The sequence below is a fragment of the Sphaeramia orbicularis genome, chromosome 20 (genome assembly GCF_902148855.1).
Source record: "Sphaeramia orbicularis chromosome 20, fSphaOr1.1, whole genome shotgun sequence".
In the NCBI taxonomy this organism is placed as follows: Eukaryota; Metazoa; Chordata; class Actinopteri; order Kurtiformes; family Apogonidae; genus Sphaeramia; species Sphaeramia orbicularis.
Window position 1 is genome coordinate 6,093,351 of NC_043976.1, and position 19,908 is coordinate 6,113,258.

The 19,908-nt window shown below is 41.8% G+C and overlaps 1 protein-coding gene across 1 annotated transcript in view; it reads right to left on the bottom strand.

The window, feature by feature from the left end:
• Positions 1 to 2,778: 2,778 nt before the first annotated feature.
• The window catches only part of LOC115411697 (MAGUK p55 subfamily member 7-like), a 134,262-nt gene continuing 117,132 nt past the window's right edge, over positions 2,779 to 19,908 (bottom strand). Inside the window, exons 9-12 of the mRNA XM_030123912.1 lie at positions 5,863 to 5,944; positions 5,336 to 5,421; positions 4,618 to 4,692; positions 2,779 to 3,001 (exon numbers count right to left, since the gene is read on the bottom strand). Of these exons, the coding sequence (XP_029979772.1) occupies positions 2,801 to 3,001; positions 4,618 to 4,692; positions 5,336 to 5,421; positions 5,863 to 5,944 (444 nt within the window). The 3' untranslated portion in view covers positions 2,779 to 2,800. The remainder of the gene's footprint in view (positions 3,002 to 4,617; positions 4,693 to 5,335; positions 5,422 to 5,862; positions 5,945 to 19,908) is intronic.

A 19,908-nucleotide genomic window follows, 5' to 3' on the forward strand; every position in this document is an offset into this window, starting at 1 on the left:
TTTTTTTTCTCATGTTTCTATAAAAACATAATGAACTTCAAATTACTTTGTTCTGCCATTTTTGACCAGGAAAACAAAAGATGATAAAAATTCAGTCATTATTCTATATTCAGTTTTTACTTTCTGTTTCTGAAAACATGACAGAAATTACATAAATTTATAAAGCACTGGAGTAGAAAAAAAATAAATAAATAGAATTAAAGCTGCAAGCAGCATTGGGCGGGACCTCGCACCGGGCACTCCGCCTCCCGCACGATCCGCCTCCAGTGACCGTTGCCACCTCAGCTCCACTCACACCTCTCCGTCCCGATACCAGCTGCCACCCTTTTGTGTCTGTCATCCTTACATCCCTACAGAACACCAGCGGCCCTCTGCTGGAACCACCATCACCTTTAAATGAGACTTTTATTTTGGAACCCTACTGTGTGTATGTGCGGTTGTGTGTGTATGTGAGGGACAGAATTAGTTTGAAAAAAATGAATTGAAATTGTATGAATAATTGAGCATAAAAGTGATGATTTATCACATTTAAGGCTACTATTTTGGAAAAACCCTATGTGTGTCTGTTAGAATACTTTTTAATGAAGAAACATTGTACAAACAGTTGAGTGTTTGGTCATAAAAATGAAAAGAAGTTATTTAATAGACATTATTATTTTTAATAAGGCTTTATTTTGAAAAAAAAAGTACTCCGTGTACTTTGTAATGTGTGCAAAATGTCCAATGTCCACAATACAATGCAGCAAAACCTGTTTTAAAAATGTGTGTGTGTGTGGGGGGGGGGACATACAAATTCTATGTCTGGCTTGGGATTTGAACATGTGACCTCCTGTACAATGAGCAGCAGCTCTCACCACTACTCCGTTCTCAGACACTTGCAATCATGCACCACTAAGCCTTACATAAGGATTTTTTTCAATGTGAAAAATGAAACAAAGTACTTTTCAAAAAATCACAATTATTCCATAACCGTAGGTCCTATCTCAAAAATTCTTTCATTTATTGATTCTTCAGACTTGTGGGAATTTGATGATTATAACTTTTATGAAAAATGTCCGAAATTAATGAGCAGTAATTGCAGGAACATGGAGTAACTTTTAAAGGCCGATTGCCAAATCCTCTTGGTGTTAGCTCATGGGTGTCAGTGTATGATTTGTCGGGCTCAATCAGACCAACATTTGACGTTTGTTTCATGTGTCTGTGACATTCCTACTGGCCGCTAGGGCAGTTTTTGTGTGTTTTTTAGTACATAGGTGGCGCTACAGAATCCATTTTGGCACCCAAGGGGTTAATTTTGATATTTTAGGAAAGTGCTTACCAGCCATGACATACATGGCGAATTTGGTGAGTTTTGGAGCATGTTAAGGGGGTCAAATGGCAGTTTAAAGTGGAAAAAGTACGAAAATAAATAAATTGTAATAAATCAATAACTGTACATCCTATCTCAAAATTTTTTGCATGTGAGAGTTGTGGTCAGTCCCGTGAATGGATAGATATGTAACATGTGGGGAAAAAGTCCAAAGTGAAAATGAGTTCCAGACATCGCAACTTTCCGGGCTTCTAAAAAAAAGCTAAGACAGTTATGGAAAAAGTGCGAGATCACTGTTTTTGAGAAGGGTTCAATCTATCTTTTGGTGCTATTTAGAAGTCAACACAACAAACGGTGTCAGACGAGTTAAGTTTTAGAAATTTTATTTTGAAAGGCTTATTGCGACCTTCCTGTTGGAGTTAGGTCATGGGTGTCAGTGTATCATTTGTAGTGCAACATCCAACAAACATTTTGGCGTTGGTTTCATGTCTGTACGACATTCCTACTGGCCACTAGGGCCGTTAACGTTTTTTTTCACATAGATGGTGCTAGAGAGCACCTATGGGGTTAATTTTTACATTTTGTCAAATTTTTCGCCAGACCTGACATACGTGCCAAATTTGGTGAGTTTTTGAGCATGTTTAGGGGATCAAAATCCAGTTGAAAGTGGTGTCTGAATAATATAAAAATGAACGAAAAAACAACAGGGCCTTGCTTTCAAGGCAAGGCCTCTTACTGTGTGAGAGGGCCTTATCTTTCGGCTTGGTCCCTAAATATATGGCAACGATAACTCATTGTTAGTAGTTAATGATGCGTTTCCACTATGTGGTAACTGGTTCGACTCAACTTGACTCCGCCTATTTGTGTTTCCACTATGTAAAAGAACCTGGAATCTGGTACCCAGCACTAGTTTTTTGTTATCTACTCCGCCGAGGTTCCAAGACGGGGAAGAGTAAACAAAACGTGGCGTGTAAATACTGCAGACCACTAACTGGTCAGAGAGTTGTCTCTGAATCATTGTGTCATCAATGTGCGACCCGCCATTTAAAAAAAAAAACAGATACAGGAGTTATAGTAAATATACCAGTAGACTAATCCACAGGATGGCAGCCCGCAAAACTACACCATGGTCAGTTCAGGAGATTCAGACATTTCTGTCCCTTGGTGGCCAACAAAAAATTCAGCGTGAGCTTGACGGGCCAACATGCAACGAGTGAGTTTATCAGCAACTCTCTGAGCAGATGTCACGGAAGTAACGTGCTGCGTCGCTATGACGTCCAGGTACTCTAAAGTTCGTAGTATCCTGTAATAGAAACAGTCTCCAGGAATAGTACCTTGTACCCGGGTTGAGTCAAGTTGAGTCCAGCCGGTTCCACGTAGTGGAAACGTGGCATTAGAGACTCCTCAAAATGACACAAATCCTGTTTTCAGGGCTCCCGTCTCATAAGAGAAGCAGAGCTCCCCGACTTCCTTGTAGTTCACTCTCTGCTCTTACCTCTCTTGAAACTGTTTGGACGGGATTAGGCCGGCACGGGGATTGGCGTCCCCCTCATGTTTAGCCTGCCACCAGGTTGCATCATCCTGACTCATGATTTGAAGGATGTCACCCTTCTTGAAAGCCAGTCCAGCCTCTTTACATGGGATGGCTTTGTCATCCATAGGGTCGTAGTCAAAGAGTGCCTTCATATAGACCTAGACGTACAGCAGATGAGGGAGGGGTGAAGAAAACAAAGAGCTGGATTGAAGGCACAACAGGAAAAAGCAACGCTTCACTGTAATTTATTTCTACTGGATGGAGTGTGAACTCATCACAGTAAACACAGAAGGTGCTTCACCAATGCTCAGGGTGATTATTCCAGAAAGGTCATTGCAATCAGAAGTTGAAATCCTCCAATGTTTGCCAAGGTAAACCTCTCCAAGTCATTCCATCTAACATTAGAGGCGACTAAGCCCTGTCACCAGCTTCCAAGACTTTACATCTCCTGAGTCAGAGACTCCACTTGGAAGTGCTCTGTTCCTACCACTGGCTTTCTCTAATTCTTAACACAAGCTAATATCAGTAATCTTTCCACACTGAGGATCAAACCAATGCAGAGAAATAGCTGTTTTCTGTTTTCAAGGACTCTTGGTTCAGTTCGCTTTGGCAGTGAGGGTGGGACACACCTCATCAACACAAAGGAGGTTGGACCCTACACTGGAAAATTCTCTGACATCTCTCCCTTTTGTGGGTAACGCACTGCAACCTACAGCACCTTGCTGTGCCTTCTTTCCAAACTGAGCATCATCAAGATGAGTTATCACTCCTAAGACACCTTTTAACATGTGGGAAGAGCAGAGAGAAAGAAGGAAGGAGAGTTCGAGTGAGGGAAAGCACAGGACATGGCGGGAGAAATGACATATTTCAATGTCCCACTGATTTAAAGGGTTCCTTGTGCCATGTAGTGGGATTACATTTCAGACAGAGATGTTTTGTTGGGGTCAAAACAGCCGATGTGGTGGCTAAATCCTCCAGCAGAATGCACTTATACATCTCCACCCTCTGCTCTTCAGGTTGATTTTGAGTAGCCAAGTGTTTGGCACATGCATGCTGTTTTTCAGCCAGACAGATTCCACCATTACACAATGACATAGGGTCTAAGTGGTCCACTCTATCCTGTACGCCTTGGTTACACATGCAGGGTGGGCTGAGTTGTGAATAATGATGCGCTGCCTCTGACCTTGGAGCTTAAAAGTGGGGAATGGATCCAGCCTGAGCTACTGATAGATGAGTGTAAGAAAAATGGTCTATCAACACCCCAGTGGGTGAGGATGGTGGTATGCTGGTTGGAGTAACAGTTAAACCACCCTCAAAATAGATGGCTACCAGCTACTGTCCACTGTGGCTCGGCACAACACTAAAACATATTCCTGTAAAAATGTAATGTGTTTTGGTCAAAACCAAACGTACATATAACACAGTAACAAGTAGAGTGAAAAAAGCTACAATTGAATATCTGGTTTTATATGAGATCTGCTTCACTAAAGCTGTATGTAGACACACAGGTGGCACTCACATGTTACAGCAGCCTATTGTAAGCCTTAATAAACAAGTAACTTATATTCTGCTGTAAAATTATTTTAACATGGGGGTATATGAGGAATGAATTGCTTTTAAAGCTAAACTCCAGTGTAGTGCAGTATAGACACTTATGCCTCATCATAAACTTTCATCCCTGGACTTTGCCACTTGCTTCATATTAGGAGCTTGTAAACGGTATTGTTTAAATAGAGCTCAATAAACATGATGATTAAGGCAAGACAGGGCCCACCTTAGGCTCCTTGGTTGTTGCATCCTCCTTGAGACCAGGAACCACCTTAAAGGTGATGGCTCCTTGAGACTGGGCCTGGATTTCAGGAAAGACAAGACAGATACAATAAGCTACAGTAAGAGGCGGAAGGAAACAGCACTCATCTGCACTGTGAATATTTCACAAAGCACCTAATTCAATGAAGTCACATAATGCAAAGCCCTGTTTGATTTTTCAACAAAGGAAGGGTTATTAGGATTGGATGACGCTGCCTGGCAGGGATAGAGTGTATGCGTGGGGAAAAAGTAGGAGGAGTGTTGAGAGCTGTCATCTGCTTCGGAGACTGCTGTGTCTATGAAGGCTACAGAGGCCTCCAGAGTTTAAGAGACACCCCCCCCCCCCAAAAAAAAAAAGAAAAAAAAAAAAGGGTACAATCCACACCAAGTCAGTATGAGGCCTGTGGCAGAGCTGGCTTGGAGGAACTACTGAGCATCAGTCTCTTCCAGGGGGACTGTGTGGCTCAATGCATGTGGTCTAAAGGCCAGGAAAGACTTTTAGAGAAAGGCCAGTGTTTGATTTTTCAGCATAGCCATGGGAGGTGAGCCGTCTTTGGATGAGTTAGTAGAAGTTTTTGCCATCACAAACAAGAGATTTTCATGTTGCCAAAGGGAGTGGAGCACAGGAGAAATCCTTGGACAACATACACACAACCACACATGCACAAACAGATGAGGCCTACCAGAATACGAATAATTTCCTCTGGTTTCTTGTCATCCACAGGGATTCCATTGACCTCCTTCAGTTCATCCCCGACATGAATCAACCCTAATGCACACACAAACAGACATCATACATATCCAAAAATTGTTCTGATATTAAATTTTTCTAATTTTTTGGGAAATATTTCCTGCGATAAATCCCCAAAAACCTGAGATAAGTAAGCTACTGTGTTAAAGCCCGGTGCTCAAAAAGCCCGGGGTTGTGTGCAGTACACCAGATTAATGTTTATCGTCATGGTGGCATTTAGGATTGGAAAGGAATCAAAACGTTATTGTCGACACATGTGGAAATTTGCCTTTGGCTTCACTGTGGCAGAACTGCAAAACAGGACTGGACACAATGAAAACTAAATCAAACAAAAAACATGTGCACAAGGTAGCAGAATTTCAGTGTGCCTGTCAGCAGGAACTGTATTTACAGAGCACTGAAGGAGAATTAACTTTACCAGACTGCAAACTCTTATATAAATGTTTCAGAAGAACTGACCACTTCTGTCAGCTGCTCCTCCTCTCATGATCCGAGCGATGAGGATGGCTCCTGTTTGTTCGTCTCGACTTATCGTTGCTCCCTGCACAAGAAATGAAAGAGAAAAATAAGTAATTGGTTAGGTAGGTCAATAAGTCAAACTTCAGATGGGATAGAATCTTGTAAGTTATTTCTTCAAGGAAAAAAGCAGATTCATAACCAAAGACTATGAACATGAAGAGAAGTCAGCATGTATTCATGCAAAGATCAGGGGTCCTTATTAAATTAACAAAAGTTCACTGAACTAAAAAGTCTGTCACTAGTTCTAAGTTGCTTGAAATTGAGTGATTCAACGAATTCAAGGCAGGTAAACACATCTCACTGAAATGTTCTTATTATACTGTACTAAGGTTATACCCTGGTAATCCTAATATGAATTTAAAAAAGGATATTGTTGGAATTATTGCTCTCTCATTGAAAAGGTTGAGGAGGCAGATGGTGGATAAATTGATGTCTCTGAGACTCCTCTTAGAAAAAAAAAAATGCCATCAGATGTGATCAATCTTGCTTTCACAATATCTTTTGTCCCACTGTGTGATTACATGAAAACAGAATGAGCCTGTATGATGAAAAAACTTCCATGTTTGTCTAGAGGTATATATATATATATATATATATATATATATATATATGTCACAGTAGAGATTGAAACCCAGTAGGATTTGTAATCCTACTAGGACAGATAGGAATTTTAGTTTGTCCTAGGACAAACTAAAATTCCTATCTGTCCTAGTAGGATTACGAATCCTACTGGATTTCAATCTCTACTGTCACACACACACACACACACACACACACACACACATCATATATATATATATATATATATATATATATATATATATATATATATATATATATATATATATATATATATATATCCTTACCATGCATGGAGGGTTTCACCCTAAGTCCAGCATCCTGAGGCTGTACACAAAGTGAAAGTACGGGGGCAGAGGACTAGTAAGTGTCACAGCTACTGTCCAGAAGAAAACGACAAACCTCCAGGAATTTATCAAGAAGGTGGCCCCGAATGACCAACTACTAAGTGAATGCCTCAGACAACAAAGGCCCAGAAAGGAGGAGAAGCCTGAGGGGCTATCATGCAAGGACAAGGCCTTGCATGACATGTACCACCAGCAAACTAAAGTGGCTGATATCGAGTAAACATGTCAGTGGCTAGAAAAGGCTGGACTGAAAGACAGCACAGAAGCACTACACATGGCTGCACAAGAACAAGCCCTGAACACCAGGGCAATAGAGGCTGGGGTCTAACATACCAGACAAGACCCCAGGCTGTGTAGAGAAGCCCCTGAGGCAGTCCAGCACATCAAGCAGCAAGATGCTGGCAGGCAAGGGATACATGGAGTGGCATAACCAGGCACCGGGCATTGTGTAAAGGAACATCTGTACAGAGTATAGACTGGAGGTCCCAGGGTCAAGATGGGAGGCACCCCCAAAGGTGACAGAGAACAAACAGGCCAAGATCCTGTGGGACTTCCAGATCCACACTGACAAGATGGTGATGGCCAGCCTGACATAGTGGTGGTCGATAAACATCAGAAGACAGTGGTGTGATAGATGTAGCAATCCCACGTGATAGCAACGTCAGAAAGAAAGAACATGAGTAGCTTGAGAAATACCAAGGGCTGAAAGAGGAGATAGAGAAAAAGTGGGATGTGAAGGCAACAGTGGTACCAGTAGTAATCGGGGCACTAGAAGCAGTGACCCCAAACTGAGAGGATGGCTCCAGCAGATACCAGGAACAACATCAGAGATCTCTGTCCAAAAGAGGGCAGTCCTAGGAACAGCTAAGATCCTGCGCAGAATTCTCAGACTCCCAGGCCTCTGGTAGAGGACCCGAGCCTGAAGGAGGTACCTCCCAGGTGGGCAAGAAAAACATGTTTTTTAAAAAAATATATATATTCTGGTATAAATATGTGTCCTTGTATTTGTAACATTATAGGGACATAAAAGTGACTCCTCTCCATGATGTAAGTTGTTGAAAGTGGTTTTAGGTCAACTTAAAGGGTTAACTTTAGACATACTGTCAGTTCGGCATATTGTAGTAAGTCTCCTCAAAATGAATGGAAACATAACATGTTAGTATAAGTTTGTGTGAAGTTGTGATTTAAGTCAATAAAAATACTTCAGGTAAAAACATTAGGTGTATACATCATACTTTGGAGATATGGGTTTTACATTACATTTCTGTTCTTTGTTTCCATGTACTTTCTTTTTATTTTTTATTAATTGCTTCTGTGTTTCATCATCTCATGCTGTTCAGATGGTTCACAGCATCTTCCATTATAGAGCTTGTCAGCCTGTCGGTGAGAATTATAAAAATATGGGTGTGTTTTCCATTTTTAAAACACTGAACTGATGATGATCCAAGAGGGATCAAAATGTTGTCACTAATAAACTTCTGTGGCTTGGATGGAGTATGCAGACATTACATTTTTCATGAATGATATATGAGCATGCAAAATAAAGTAAGAATTCTCCAGAAACAGCAAAGAGAGTGACACGTAAAAATGATTTGTTTGGTACCGAGTTATCTTTCATTGCTGCGATTGTTGCACAGGCAATAAATATATTTACACAAAGTGATAGTCTAGACAGAGAGGGTCAATGCTGAAGCAAATAGAAGGTATTAGACCCAAACACACACAGTAACTTAAACCATCCGTGTCCTCCTTTATGAGCCTGGTGCTCAGCCAGAAAGACACACTGAGAAGAGGATAGTGTTTCGACTTCCTTATTTGAAATCTGAAATGATGCATTTAACAGTAAACCCAAATAGTCTTTTGCTTTTGCAATAAAACAGTGGTCTTAATGGGTGTCAACCTCTCACAGCATTTGGGATTTAGGATGGAGGAGGACAGCAAACTGTGACCAAACATGCGGTGTCATGCTAGCTTAGTCTGGATGTCCCACACCAGACAGATGTGTCGTCTAGGCGACACAGTTTGTTGCAGCTGCAACTCATCCTTCCACCCATTCCTACCTGCTATTCCCATCATCCCCAAAGACTGTTTTTATTTCTGGTACAAAAAGAACAAGCATGAAGCTCTCTTCTCTAACTTTCGTCAGCAGTTGTGCTTTATTTCAAACTGTCCTACCCCATTGCTGCCCGGGGGTCAACTATGACTGAGTAACAACAGCCCGCCATGTGTCACGCTGCTCCGGTTTGTGTCACTTTCCCCTTCGCCTTTCTCCAACAAGGCCTGAAGTACTTCCTGTCCACTGCTGTTGATGAGAAGTGCAGTAGGGGGGAGATGCCCAAAAAAAACTTTAGCTCTTCAAAGAACAAAAGAGCCTCTGGATTGTGCCTCTTCACTAATGCTATTAGCATGTCATCTTGGTTGTTTTCATGACCTTTTCACACCTAATGGTTTTCCTCCTAGATAATGGTTTCCTCAAGGCCTTTGGAGTAGAGATGGAAATAGGGAATGACAACAGGATAAGACAGTGGTCGAGTCTGCAGAGAGTTGTGGACCTAATAGAATAATTAGCCTCATTAAGGAAACCTGAGAGATTGCAATAAGACAGAAGTCAGTGAAGCAGGTCATTGAGAGGGCAAGACACTGTCAGACCCCAGAGTCAGAGTCACATAAAACGGCTGAGGGTGACTTAGAGCAGCTGGCTCTGATGCAACAGCCCCCAGACAGAAAGGTCTTTATATGAGTGTGTGCCTTAAATAATTGAGCCCTGGATGGAAAGAGATGGACTGTGACAGACAACAGGCTAAGATGGGGAGTTTGAGGGAAATCTCACAAGACTATTCAGACATGTGGTCATTTACTTTCTCTCTTTACCTCCATCTTTCTGTCTTTTTTGTAAGGGATGTTTAGATAGAGTCCCCTGGGCTCGCTGGTGGCTATCTAAAGGCTAACTAAACAGAGTCAGCCTTGGATTTCAAGTCGACAATGAACTGTCTGCACAAACTCCACCAAAAGACTGTACACACCGCATGTCTACGACTATCTATAGAATCTACGCGCATATGGTGTGGAGATATAAATCGTGTTTTGACACATATGGCTTAAATCACAAGTTGAAACCCCGATGCCATTTAGATACACCACTTTTATGACCTCTCTTTAGCAAGTGGCAAGGGTGATTATAGAGCTGCACATTTAGCATGCAAACACGAACAGAAACGGTCATGAACCCTGTGAGTGGGTCATTTTATCCCCACTCAAACCACCAAGTTTTAGTGTTCCTACACTGGTAGAGAAACAAACATTGGTATCATTACACTTGCCTGCAATAGTTTTTTCTTTTATACTTCACTGACTTCTGCTCGCAGCTATTGAAGCGCCAGTCATTTTAAAACATTTATACTTTGCGATTCTTATCTGACCCACTGCCCCTGTACGTGATGGGACCACGTAGGCTGGCCAAGGCAGCAGCAAGGGAGTAGGGAATTTATGAAGGGTGGATGGAGCCTCTTTTCCTAATCTGGCCAGCCCCAGCCTGAACTCAGCACTGGTACGGTAGCCAAATGAGCTCTGTCTGATAAGCAAACCTGAGAGGCCAAAACACTCCAGTGGCAATATGAGCTAGGGTAAGTGGAAGAACAGAAGAGAGTTAGGAGTGCTAAGCTGACTGAGTGGAAGTTCGAGGAGGATGAATTAGTAGTGTTTTGATACAAATGTGAGTAATGTTGGGATGGTTACTTTGGAAAGAGAAAAGGCTAAAAATTGCTAGTTGCCCTTATAAAACTGGAATCAATAATGTCACTCTTAATAACTTCATCAAGCCAAATAGTTCTAAAAACAGAAGCTGTATAAACCTCACGAGTATCCAACATTGACAACCATCACACGTTAATTAAAAATTTTTCAATCTGACTGCAATTCAGATTGCACAGTGACCAAAAAAACTGAACAATTCAAAGATACTCTTTGTCACTGAAGCATGGTGTTCTCTTTGGTGTAGACAGTGGGAGCAGACTCAGGATGCTTAAAGCAATATGCATAGACTGAATTGGCAGATAAGAGGCTGCAGACAGATTTCTACTGTGATGGTGTTGCACTCAAATTTGCCACAGCTATATTCTATTTGCTGATGCATGCAGTATATAGTTGTGGGACATTTGCTGATGTCTGTAAAAAATAAACTAAATAAATACAATGCTGTATTCAACATATAAGCTGTTTAAAGAAAACAACATACTGAGATGTACAATGACATATTTGTGTAACACATTAACAGTTTTTAATTTGGAAATTCATAATGTTGTTGAATGTGAGAAGTGTCTCCTCAAAACTGTTAACAAACCAAACCTGATATATTGTTTTTTTCCCATCATTCCCAGTGAATTATTATTCCTCATATGTGCAGGTCCTTGATAGTGTGCTACACTCTTCCCTCCACCTCATTACAACCTGTACATGTAGTTCATGCTCTAAATCACAGGTGTCAAACATGTGGCCCGGGGGCCAAATGTGGCCCGTGGTGCAAAAATGACACTAAAGATATTAACAGTCCAGGGTGTTCAGCTGGTTTTAGTTCAGGGGCCACATTCAGCCCAATGTAATCTCAAGTAAAAGAATAAAATAAACAATAAAATGTAAACCTGGAAATGAAGTACAATTTTAACAATGTTTTAGTAACTGTTTTGTGCGTTTTTAGATCAGATCTGTAAGTCGTTAATAATAATCTGACACATCATTCCTTTTTAAGGTCGAAATTCCAAACTTCAAAATGTTAACAACATTATGTCTGTTACCAAATATTTGTGTAACATTTTACATGTAATGCACATGTACAAATGATAAGTTGAGGCATAATATTGTTAAAATCATACTAATTTTTCTTCAGAAATTTCAGTTTTTCTGGTTATTCACATCTTTTTTGTGAAAGGGCAGTTCATAAATGTGAATATTTTCATAATTTTCTGTTTTTTTTTTATTGCACTAAAACAAAGAGAAAACCTTGGAGTTGTCATTATTTATAGGTTATTATGCTGTTATTTTAATGGTTTGGCCCGCTTGAGATCAAACTGGGCTGAATGTGGCCCCTGAACTAAAGTGAGTTTGACACCCCTGCTCTAAATCCTCCAGGGGTACATCAGCCTGTGCTGGAGGCCTTATGAATTCCTTGGAAGCACTGAGAGAAGGCTGGAATAAGGGGGGCAAACCCAGCGTTTTGAACTCGGCATCACCTTCCTTTGTGCCTTGATACCCTGTGGGTGCTATCATCAGCATCCAGCGATGCGTGGCTACAATGAGGAGTCTCTACTCTGTTAAGCAAATACATAAACAGTCAGGCTAGAAGCTGCTAAATGAGCATGTGTATGGGCACATACACATAATGAAAAAACAAGGCAGGTAAAGACCTTCAAGCACTAAGCTGGGCTTCCTGGTGTTGCAGCATAACATTAGCACAACATGATGGGTTGTGCTAATGTTTACACCAAACCTTCAACGCCTGCTGGCACATGGAAGCCATTTCAGACTTTTCCTTCTGCATGGAAACAGTGCAGGAAGTCAGAGGGGGAATGTCTGCATCTGTCAGAACACATACACGCATGAGTGACAGCATGTGTAGGTGTGTTTGTGTGTGCATGCAAGCATGTCTGAGTGTGTGTTTTATGAGAGTGTGGCCATGAGCTTGCACCTGAAGTCAGGCCAAACAGGCTTGGGAGAAACCTCAAAAGACTGGATGATTGATGCTGGACAGTTGCTAAGCCTGATGAATGGGGTACGCTATGTTAACAATTAGAGACAAGGCGCCACTTAACCATCAAGTGGCTCAACTCCACAATTTGCATGGATAAAGATAATATGGTGTGCACACAAGATTATGAAAACACTTTTATGTTGTTAAAGATCAATTCGTTCTTCCTGTTTTCTGATACTGCAGCTGGTGCCCTCTTGATGAGTAAAAATAGCCTCATAAGAGCTAGGCTGTCCGGATATTAAATCTTGGAGGGCAGAAAAAGAAATGCACAGTCAAAAAGAGACAGACGGGGGGGGTCATCTTGGATGAAGTGGGCCTTCTAGCTGTGGTCAATTAGTCATCAGTAAGGCGATCCGCAGCCTCCCCTCCTAACGTGATCAGCTCCATATGCAGCTGCTGTTCCCGGCTATCGTCCTCTATTTCTAAAACATAAATGCTTTAGATTGTTATTGTTGGGCTGGCCCAAATGCAATGGCTCAGTCCCTTCTGTGTGATGAGGAGAACTGGAGTGATGCTTGTCCATATCGAGCCATCACCACCACCCCCTCGCATGTACTGAAGCGCACATACTGACATGGCAGCCACATTAAGTATGTGATGACAAATGTCTCACACCTCATAGAGTGCAGAAAAAAGAGAGAATATGGACTGAAATTTGGATCTCGTCATGTACGCGAGTATGTGTATATTAGAGGGAAAGGAATGGAGGAAAGATTGTCCAGGGAGCTGTCAACGCACAGAAGTGCCATGAAACTTCAGCAGATAAGGAATAAGGACAAGCTTAATGTTGAATGTCTAGTTACGTTGGCTTGGCTGGAGTTGGACACAATGAGCATCTGGCAAGCTTAGTCTTCATGGGGCAATTAGAGTGCCCTCTGGCTGATGAACTGGATGGATGGCTGGATGACATGGTGGAAGCTGGCTGGCTTCTAGTCTGGTTGTATAGATGATGAGAAGGCTGGCTGGCTGATTGTCTCGGCCTGGCTCATTAAGCATTTTGTGGCCTATAGGGCAGGCTATGTGTGGCCTGTCTACCAAGTGCCATAGTGGAACAGATGAATCCTGATCTTCTTACCTCAGACACGGCCACAACTAAAAGCCAAGCCACCAAGTCGTAACCTTTTTCCGCCAGGGAAAACAAGCACACAGGCTCCATTTCAAACACACACCCCTCGGCCTGTAACGACCACTCAAAACATCGCCCTATGAACCGAACTGAATGCTGTGGCATTTGACAAACATTATTCCTCCTTCCAAATTGAGAGCGACAAGGGAAAACAAACCCGAGCGGCTGGGGCAGAGAGGGTGACGTGTTTTGACATGATGTCACTTAACAGCAAAAGTGTAACGGCGACAATAAACTCCTGCTGACTGCTGTGTTGACTGCTGTGTTTAGAGGTATAAATACAAGTGTAGTGGAAACACATGCTGGCCTTCTTCACACCAGATGTCGACCATGGAAAAACCAAATAGAAAGTGGGAATGGGCCTCCTGGACATTAAAATACAATTACCTCCAATCATATCTGGTGTTGGAGTGTGTCATTTCATCTTACCTCACTGAGATGGCAAAGAGCCCCACACACATGACCGCTGCCCATACTGAACTGAGCATCTTTATGAGTTTTTACATATTTCCTCAAGAGCTACAGTTCCCACTACAGCTAAGTAAAATCTTGTAATAACTGTATTCAGCCATGATCAGAATACCCATTTAGTATTATGGTCACCTATAAATATAAATACAATGCTGTAAAGAATAAGCAACAGCCTTGATGGAAATCTGCACTCTAGATGCAAGAGAGGGAAGGAAAAAGAGAGCAATGAATGGTACCTGAGGTTTTATATCAAATGGTTTTTTGAGCTGATGTAACAGGGCCACCACTTCAGGCCAGTCCCCTCTGGGTGACCCATTGCATGCCTTTCCACCTGTTTTATTAAATCACATGTGATTGCAACTAATAAAAGCTACTCCTCCACCTTCTTCATTCCGACTCTGTAAACCAAGGCTCCAGTTTCTCGTTTTATTTCCTTAACCCCGATCTTGACCTTGCAGTCATAATTAACAAGTATACTGAGAAAAAGGAAAATTGCGGGTCATTATTATGATAATTATAGTGAGCAGGAGGGATTCCAGGAGGAGCTGCCAGGTAATGTAATGCAGAGGGTCCTCTGACGGGACGGCTTACCTTCATTTCTCTTCCTCCACCCCCTCTTTCCTCCTCCTTTGCCTCTTTAAACCTAAATGCTGGAGCAAGTCATTACCTAGTTGCTATGAAAACATACTTAGCAGCCCACCTTAGTACTTCAGACAGGTGCTGGTGGATTTGGGTGTGTAAATCTGTGTGTATATGTGACTATCTCACCAAGTGTGTGTATTTTTTTCCATACTGTCCAGATGAATCACTGAGTGGAATTGCCGCCTCTTTGCTAAAAGCTGGACAGTGCCAGATATTTAGTCATTATGTTCAGTGTGAGTATGTGTCTTGTCTGGGAGTCCTGCATGAGCTGTATGAGTGTATACAAAGAGACAGTTGTGTCGCAGAAAGAGGTCTATCTCTGCTCTGGGATTGTTTAGTGTTTTCCCTGTCGTTATCCCTAGCAAAGAAAACAGCACTTTCACATGTCACTTCTCATTTCCAAAATGGGCTGGGAAGCAGGGCCGCTGAGGAGCACCCAGCCCGACAGGCAACAATGCCTACATTCAGCCTCCGAGGTCTCTGGCTCTCGCAGCGTAAAGAGGAAAAGCGAAGCAGAGCCAGGATGTGTGTCCACGTTTATGATTACATTTGATGAGGGGAAGACGTTTTATTTAAGAGGGCTGCGAGATTAGGATCTGGGAATGCTTCAGATGTGGCTTTGGAAGTCGTGCATGTTTTCAGATTCACAACTCAACAGGCCACAAGAGTGGTGTAATAGCAGGATGTTGTTCAAGTACGAACATCTGAACAAATGCAAATATTGTACTGTACTGTTTTATGCAGTACTGAATTTTTAGCATTTTTGTGTCTATTTATAGTAAATGCTAGATTTATGCAAATATATTTCATGACATTATTGCCCATAACACATGCCCTTACAGAATATGTTGATGAACAGCACTGACATGATAACCTGTCACAGAGCTGATGGCAATTGGACAGAATGATCAAATACATAGAACAAAATTCAACATTTAAATTTTGTAAAATTCTTTAACTGCAGAAATGGAGCATAGTATTCATTATTTTTATTAAAAATAATGAAAATCTTTAGAGGGCCATGTAGAGTACATTACCCGCCCCATCACACACAATGACATGATAGGTTAATCTCATATCTTAAAATGGGTCAAAAATATACTCTAATGAAGGCATCTTTTGCTGCCATCTTCAAGATGGGTATGTACTTTGTAAAAAAAACAGCAACACTGTGGCCAAAAAAGGAGTGCCAAAAAAGTAGTTCAACATCACATAGCAAAGGAGGTAGGCTATTGTTAAGGTGTTGGAACTAAAGATAGCATGAGATAAAACTCTGCCATGTGAGAGGGCAGGCTAGGCTACAACCTTGACCTACCAACCAACCAATCACCAAATTGTATCAACAACTGAGACATTAGGTTACATACTAATTTCAAGTTTTCCTAAAAAAAAAAAAAAAAGTCATACAAACTTGCACTGTTTTTCCTGAGCCACAACAAAGTCTCATTTCTCCTCTCCCTCCTCTTTGGATTTGTTTTAGTTTTATATATAATTATCCCAATTGTAACAACAAAACATTTAGCTTAATTTTATTAGCTTACTTTAGATTTGACATATGGTAATGATGTTTTACTCGTGTGCACTGATTTGTGTCATAACCTCAGAATCAGCAGCTGATGCCATTGCATAGTCTGCAAACATGTCATTCCAGTATCGCTGGCAATAAACTTGTAAGAAAGCTGGAATCTCACAATACACATCTTAAGGGAAGCTGGCCATTCTGTTGGCTCCAACCTTACAGTTCAGTGTGTAATCCCCGGATAACACTGGGGATTACACACTGAACCTTCAATGTTAAGGGCCATAGAAGGTGGATCCCTCATTGGGATTATAGGTTTTATGGATCTTATTCCAAATCTGTTATATGAAGCAGGTAATGCTTTTGACAAATATTTTGAGGCCATATATTTTGGTTACTGAGCTGCCATGTTGATTCTGTGGCAAATTTTGGAACCAATGTCTACCCAGTAGAAACACGGCGGCCTGGCTGGATGATTTGCATCCTCCCTCAAGTCTGCCAGACTCTTGACAGTGATTGGTCATTATGGCTGTCAACCACCTGTTTTTTACATCATCAAATAACTTATTAAAAACAAAGCAATCAGACAGATGACGAATTGAGCACAAATCAGCCTGATGAAATCTTTCTAAAAAGACAAAAATCACCTTCGGGAAACATTTATTGCATATGTACTTTGAATTTTTCATTTGGCTGGGTGGCAGGGCTCATGACTTATACTGAAGCCCACTAGGGGGCAATCAATATACTCCGACTTCACTTCAGGAGGCTGTCCCATCGTCTATCTGAAAAACACACAGTGAAATTCTGCAAATGTTACCTAGACTTGAATAGAATTTGGATATTTATCTGTTTAACTGCAAAAAAACCCAAACATAAATACATGATAAATAAACATCTGTCCTAAAATAATACAGAGGCAAAGGAAAAAGAAACAATGGACAGTTGAACCAAGGTTTTCTCATGCAAACACAGATGACACAAGACAGCAGTGCTCTCCACTTGTCTTCATGTTTTAGAGAGTGGTGGGCTCCATCTTTCTTTGCAATGCTCCCAAGACACTGTGGCTTAATCTATCAAATGAAAGATGTATTGCTTTTAAAGCACATGGGTCTATCTGTGAAACACTAACATGTGTGCTGTCTGCTCTAATCTCATTAGCTGCTCCATTAATTCCCAGCCAATGTCATTACTTTCCCCTTGCTTTCCACATTCTGATGTAAACAGACAAGAGAAAAGTCACTTTAAACACACTGTTCCATCTAGTTTCTCCCTTTGATAACTCTCTCAGTTCAGAACTTCCCTCCAAGGTTTTCAGGAATACACAGCCTTTTTGTGTAAACCTGCCTTTGAATACATTCACAGCAGCATGTGTTGAATGTGAAAGGTGTTTAGACTCAACCGGGAAGGACACTGACTGCAACTATTTGAATGAATGTGTTTGTGAAGGCAAAATGAATCAGAGCAACCATGGTCCAACTGTCCTAATTTTGTCAGGGAGAGGAGGCCCGTGTGCCGCAGATGAGAAAAGCATGGCATGTCAAATTGCCAATAGCTCATGCAAGCCCCTGCCATTCATGGAAAACTAAGTTCGTCACAAACTAAATTGATCACAAGACTTTCCTGTCTTGTTGCAATTATCAGCTCTCTTATTAAGTAAAGAAAATCCTGTGGCATCAATCACACACTTGGATCTTTTACAGTAATAATGTTGGGCATGTCATCTAGATTTGTATGTGCAGCAACTTCTGAAGGTGTGCTGGTGCTATTTCTGGATCTGTGATGGGAAGTCCAGGCAATCCACTAGTATCCAGTGGTTGGGGCGTCTGGGTGGCCATGCCGAGGAGAGGTATAGCTCTATTGATTGGCTCTAACTGGTGCCAGGCAGAACATTATGTAGACTGGCATTGCCAAGCAGATGGCACAGACCCTGCAGTCTACAGTTTCCACTTAGCTGCACCCACTGACACCCAGTCATGATGGGAAAACCAATCCACTGTGTGCAACAACACAAAGCAGAGAGGGAAAGGGAGGAGGAAGAGACTGATAGTGCCTGACATTGATCCTGTCACATTCCTGGCAGAGAGGGTTTCATGGCTGCTTAATGATGCCTAACGACCTGGGATGGAAGAATGGATGGAGAGTGGGATGGATGGAGTGTCAAATTTGCGCTGTTAAAAACAACTGCACACAAATCACCAACAATGTAGAAATTTGCATTGAAATCTATAAAACCGAGCAACAGGTGTCCATAGAAGGGATACTTCCCTTGTCCTACCACCAGATTTGAATAATGCTGACCCTAACCCTGACCTAGATTAGTCATTTAAAGTAATAATAATAATACATTTTATTTGTAAAGCGCTTTTCATGGAACTCAGACACTTTACATACAGCAGATAAACACAGAAATCAAACACATTAAAAACAGATAAAAGCAGGTGCAGAAAGCATGCATATAAATATAAAACAGTTTAAACATTAAAAGCAATCTTAAATAAGTGAGTTTTTAAAAGATATTTGAAGGTGTTGAGGTCGGCGAAATGTCGAATGATAGGTGGGAGAGAGTTCCAGAGGGTTGGGGCAGCAATAGAGAAAGCTCAGTAACCCCAGGTTCAGTGCTTGGCTTTTAATGGTGGGGCGATGAGGTAGGGGGGGCCTGGTGATGGAGGGCTTTGTGGGTGAGGACAAGGATCTTGAATGTTATTCTATGTTTTACAGGGAGCCAGTGGAGCTGTTGGAGGACAGGGGTGATGTGTGCATGTGATCGGGTGTGGGTGAGGAGACGGGCGGCAGAATTTTGAATGAGCTGGAGTTTATTGAGGAGTTTTGAGGGTAGACTGTAGAGAAAGCTATTGCAGTAGTCGAGTCTGGAGGTGATAAACATGTGAATGAGTGTTTCAGCTGCAGGAAGGGTGAGAGATGGACGAAGACGGACTATGTTTTTTTACGTGAAAAAAGGAAGGTTTTGTGACCTGTTTGATGTGCTGTTCAAAGGTAGGGTTGGTGTCGAAGATGATTCCAAGGTTGCGGGTGTCGGAAGAGGGAGTCAGGGATGAATTATTGACAGTGAGACACATGTCGGGGACGGACTGGGTAAGGGATCTGGGGCTGATGATTAGGAGGTCAGATTTATCACAGTTGAGGTAGTTGGTTTGCATCCAGGTTTTTATTTCAGAGGCAATTAGACAGGTAGAGAGGGTGGAGGAGGTGATGGATTCGGAGGACATGCAAAGTTGAACATCATCAGCATAACAGTGGAATTTGAGACCGCGATGACGAATGATATTGCCAAGGGGGAGGATGTAGAGGATGAAAAGCAGGGGGCCAAGCACCGAACCTTGGGGGACACCCTGTGATAGGGGAGCAATGGAGGAGGAGTGGTTATTTATGTGCATGAATTGCTGTTGGTTGGAGAGGTAGGATTTCATCCAGGTGACTGCTGAGCCAGTGATGTGAAGTGTGTTTTCAAGACGTGAGAGGAGGATGGAGTGGTGGATGGTGTCAAAGGCAGCAGTGAGGTCCAGGGGGTTAAGAATGGTAATATGGCCAGAGTCTG